The sequence below is a fragment of the Calidris pugnax genome, unplaced genomic scaffold (assembly GCF_001431845.1).
Source record: "Calidris pugnax isolate Ruff unplaced genomic scaffold, ASM143184v1 scaffold113, whole genome shotgun sequence".
In the NCBI taxonomy this organism is placed as follows: domain Eukaryota; kingdom Metazoa; phylum Chordata; class Aves; order Charadriiformes; family Scolopacidae; genus Calidris; species Calidris pugnax.
In genome coordinates this window covers 125,814-130,403 of record NW_015090879.1, presented here as the reverse complement: position 1 = coordinate 130,403, position 4,590 = coordinate 125,814, and the positions used below count along the sequence as shown (strand labels likewise).

The 4,590-nt window shown below is 50.9% G+C and overlaps 1 protein-coding gene across 1 annotated transcript in view; it reads left to right on the top strand.

Moving 5' to 3' along the window:
* Positions 1-3,622, top strand: part of MACF1 (microtubule-actin crosslinking factor 1) — a 151,878-nt gene extending 148,256 nt beyond the window's left edge. The window contains exons 98-99 of the mRNA XM_014946473.1: positions 621-744; positions 2,019-3,622. Coding sequence (XP_014801959.1) covers positions 621-744; positions 2,019-2,275 — 381 coding nt within the window. The 3' untranslated portion in view covers positions 2,276-3,622. The remainder of the gene's footprint in view (positions 1-620; positions 745-2,018) is intronic.
* Positions 3,623-4,590: the final 968 nt, after the last annotated feature.

Here is a 4,590-nt window from a genome sequence, read left to right as displayed (position 1 = left end):
CCCCAAATCTGCCTTGGTGACATCTTAAAGGTCAGGAAAAGCACCGTTTCAGGATGCGACCAAAGCCCCCAGGGTTGGGGGAGTGCATGGACCTGCCCGGGGCACCAGCACCGGGGGGACAGCCCTGCCCCCGGCAGAGTGATGCTGATGCCTCCCCCCGACCATGGGATGCATTTCTTAAGATGCTGCATTGTATTTGACCTTCCAAAATGGTCCTTCATGAGCTGCTTAGATGCTAAAATACCTATTTTTGCAAGATTTCACATTCCCTATGTGGAACTTTTCAGCCCAGAGGATGCTGTCCCATCCAGATGGAGAGCAGTTTTGCTTTTTTGGTTTTTTTTTCCCAACAAATAGCTGTGTGCATCATCCTGCAGCACACAAACTGTCCTTGCCCTCCAAATTTTCAGGATCCAAGCTTTTTTCTTTTTCTTTTTCTTTTTTTTTTTTTTATTAACCTGCTGCTGAAACGACAGCTTGTCTTCTCCTTGACCATTAAGATGGCTGTTCCTTAAATGATGTCAAAATCTTTTCACCGAGGTGCTGATCTCGGGTGGGATCTCAGCCCGTTATGACCCAGGTGAGGGCTAAAGGGTGCTCTGTGTGTGCTTCCTCCCAAGGTGACCCCCTCGGTGGGCAGCAAGCTGAAGCGACCCACCTTCCACTCCAGCCGAACCTCCCTGGCTGGGGACACCAGTAACAGCTCCTCACCAGTCTCTACAGGTGCCAAAACCAGTCGGGCAGGTAAGTTTAGGTGCAAAGACGAAAAAAAAAACCTCCTCCCAACGATGTTCTTACTTGGGTGCTTAAATGGGGAGAGAAAATATTTGAATATTTAGAGAGCTCGCAGTGAGTTGGGGAGGCCCCACTGCTGTGTCCCTGCCTGGGAGAGGGAATGCTCCCGCGGTTTTAGAGTCACGGAGTGGTTTGGGTTGGAATGGACCTTAGAGATTATTCTATTCCACCCCCCTGCCCTGGGCAGGGACACCTCCCACCAGACCAGGTTGCTCCAAGCCCCATCCAACCTGGCCTTGAACCCCTCCAGGGATGGGGCAGCCACAGCTTCTCTGGGCAACCTGGGCCAGGCTCTCACCACCCTCAACATAAAAACTTTCTTCCCTATATCTAGTCTAAATCTTCCCTCTTTAAGGTGGAAGCCATCACCCCTTGTCCTGTGGCTCCCCTCCCTGATCAAGAGTCCCCCCCAGCTTTTCTGGAGCCCCTTTAGCGACTGGAAGGGGCTCTAAGGTCTCCCCGGAGCCTTCTGTTCTCCAGGCTGAACCCCCCAACTCTCTCAGCCCCCCCTCCCAGCAGAGGGGCTCCAACCTTTGGACCACCTCCGTGGCACTTCTACACTGCAAGGGTTCTACTTCTACAGCAGAGGGCTAGAAAGGTGATGAGGGGCCTGGAGCATCTCCCTTATGAGGAGAGGCTGAGGGACTTGGGTCTTTTTAGCCTGGAGAAGAGAAGGCTGAGGGGGGATCTGATCAACACCTATAAATACTTAAAGGGTGGGCATCAGGAGGATGGGGCCAGTCTCTTCTCAGTGGTGCCCAGTGACAGGACGAAGAAATGGGCACAAACTTGAATGTACGAAGTTCCATCTAAACATGGGGAGGAACTTCTTCATTTTGAGGGTGGCAGAGCCCTGGCAGAGGCTGCCCAGGGAGGTGGTGGAGTCTCCTCTGGAGACATTCAAAACCCACCTGGACATGTTCCTGTGCAGCCTGCCCTGGGTGGACCTGCTTTGGCAGGGGGTTGGACTAGATGATCTCCAGAGGTCCCTTCCAATCCCATGTGATTCTGCGATTCTGGTTTGCTGCTGCTTCATTAAAACCTCTGAACTAATTGATTCCTGATGCTGAACCCACCGTTCCAGGGATGCTGGGCGGCTGGTTGAAAGCAGCTGCAGCAGTGCTGGGGATTTGGGTGGGATGGGGGGAGGAATCATCATCATCACCACCACCATCATTTTCTTCCTCCCCTCGGCTCACCGCCCTCTCTCATGACTCCTCCAGATCCTAAAAAAACAGCCAGTCGTCCCACCAGCCGTGCCGGGAGCCGGACGGGCAGCCGGGCCAGCAGCCGGCGGGGAAGCGACGCCTCCGATTTCGACCTGCTGGAGACGCAGTCGGCGTGTTCGGACACTTCGGAGAGCAGCGTGGCCGGCGGGCAGGGCAGCTCGCGCCGGGGCATGGCCAAGCCCTCCAAAATCCCCACCATGTCCAAGAAAACAGGCGCTGCCACCCCAAAAACTCCAGGCCCTAAAAGATAATACTGTACCCACGTCCTCCCGAAAGAAAGAAAACCCAACCTGTGTCCAATTTTTAACCCTTCTACGTACATTGGATGTATATTTATTCTAAATGGGAGAAACTATATTGTTAAAAGTGTAAAAGAAGGTTGTGTTATGAAGCTGCCTTATTTGTTTTTGTTTTTTTTTTCCTTTTTTGTAAGTTACTATTTTCATGTGAATATTTATGTAGATAAAAAAAATTGCCTCTCGGTGACCCCTGTTCAGGGAGGGGCCTGGAAAACTGAAATGTGGGAGAGAAAGAAAAAAAAAAAAAAAAAAAAGAAAAAAAAAAAGAAGCAAAAAAAAAAAAGGTCAAGATGTGAAAGTGTAAAGAAAAACTAAAATATAAATAGGATTTCTGCGCGGTGCAGGGTGCGAACCTGCTTTATCTTTTAGGATTGTTTCCTAAATGCATCTTTATAAACTTAACTTGCTGTCTCAGCAAGGTAAATTATATTTAAAAACAAAGACCTGAATCCTACAGTGTTCAAGGAACTCTCTTTTTGTAAATCACAGATACCTCAACCAGAGAAACATGAGGTGAGGGGACTCGGGGCTTATGTTTCCATTTTTTTTAAAGCTATGTGGTTTTACCTGAAGAAAGCCGAGTTTGACTTAATAAAATTTGCACACACTACAGCGAAAGTCCTGACAATTGCTGTCTTGAAAATACTGTCCCGGCAACTTCGTTTTTTTAAAAGAACAAATAAATGGTGATGGGTTTTGGGGGAGGGGGGGAGGGTTCACACTGAAGCCGGCCCGAGGAGAGCACGCTGGTAAAATGGGAGGTCGGGATCATGCAGATACATCCCTTTAGCGGTGGTGGGTCCTACAAATTAAGAGGATTCTTCTGGCTTGATGGCTTAAGAGACCGACCCAAGGTGTTCCTTACACAATCGCTATTTATCTGCTTCTCTCTCTTTTTTTTTTTTTTTCCTATTTATTATTTAACTGGTCATTCCACTTCCAACCAGGCTGAGATTGATGTGACCTCTGCTCCTAGAAGAAATCTGGACTTACACGCACAGTCGCTTGTCCTTGAAATCGAGTCTCACCAGCACACTTGCTACAAGTCCTGTCTCGCTTTTGTACGCTACTTTTTCTTTGTAATAAAATCAAACTGACCAAGTGACCAGGAGATGGGCCGGGGGAGAGGGCTCTGCGGAGACCCTCTATTTATTAAATATTGTTCCTTTCCGGCTCTGACCGTGTTGCTGTGTGATTCTCTCAATTGGTTTAAATTGAGGCAAAAACTGAAGCTCTACCAATGAATTGTTTAAAAACAAGACACATTTTTGTATTAAAATTGCTTGCGGTAATAAACAATCTTGCCTCCTACTTTATTCCACGGTGTTAGCTTTGTAAGTACAAGAGCTGGAGGTGTTCATCCCACCCAGGGAGGTGACAGCCGTGGGGTCTCTGCACCCAGGTTTCCTTGCAGAAGGGAGCAGGGAACCACCAGCCCCAAAATAAAAAGGCCTGGATGGGTAGGTGGGTGCTGGGGACTTGTCCCGGTGGTGTGGGTACCCACTGGTGAGGTGGGTGCCCACCGATGAGGATGCCAACTGGTGAGGGTGTCTGTTGGATGGGTGTTTGCCAGTGAGAGGGGCCCGTGAGTTGTGTGCGTGGTGGGGTTGGGTGTTGGTGAGGTGGGTGCTTGGTGAGGTCGGCCTCCATGAGGGTGGGTGTCCATGGAGGTGGGTACACAGGGTGAGGACCCATTGAGCAAAAGGGGTGCCCTTGGGTTTTGGTGTCAATGGGAGTGGATGCCCATGGGTTTGAGTGCCCATGGGGGTGAATAACCATAAGGTTGGATGCCGTGGGTTTGGGTGTCAATGAGGGTGAGCAACCCTAGGGACAGGTGCCCATGAGATGAGCATCCATAGGCATGAGTGTTCATGGACTTGGGTGCCCATGGGTTTGGTTGCCTACAAGGGTGAGCATCCTTAGGGGTGGGTGCCCATGTGGTTGGGTGTCAATGGGAGTGGATGTCCATGGGTTTGAATGTCAATAGTGATGCGTGCCCACAGGTTTGGGTGTTTATGTGTTTGGGTGCCCATGAAGGTGAGCATCCATAGGGATAGGTGAGCATCCATTGGGATGGATGCCCACGGATTTGAGTGTTCGTGTGCCCACGAGGGTGAGCATCCCTAAGTTTGCTCCCCATGGATTCGTATCCCCAGCGCTACACCCGGGGCCGGCAGGCGGGGAGGGCCGGGGCGTCCCGGAGCCGTCGGTGGCCGGGGCGGCGCCGCCGGCGGGACCGTCCCTTTCCCTCGCCCCGCCGGGGCGGG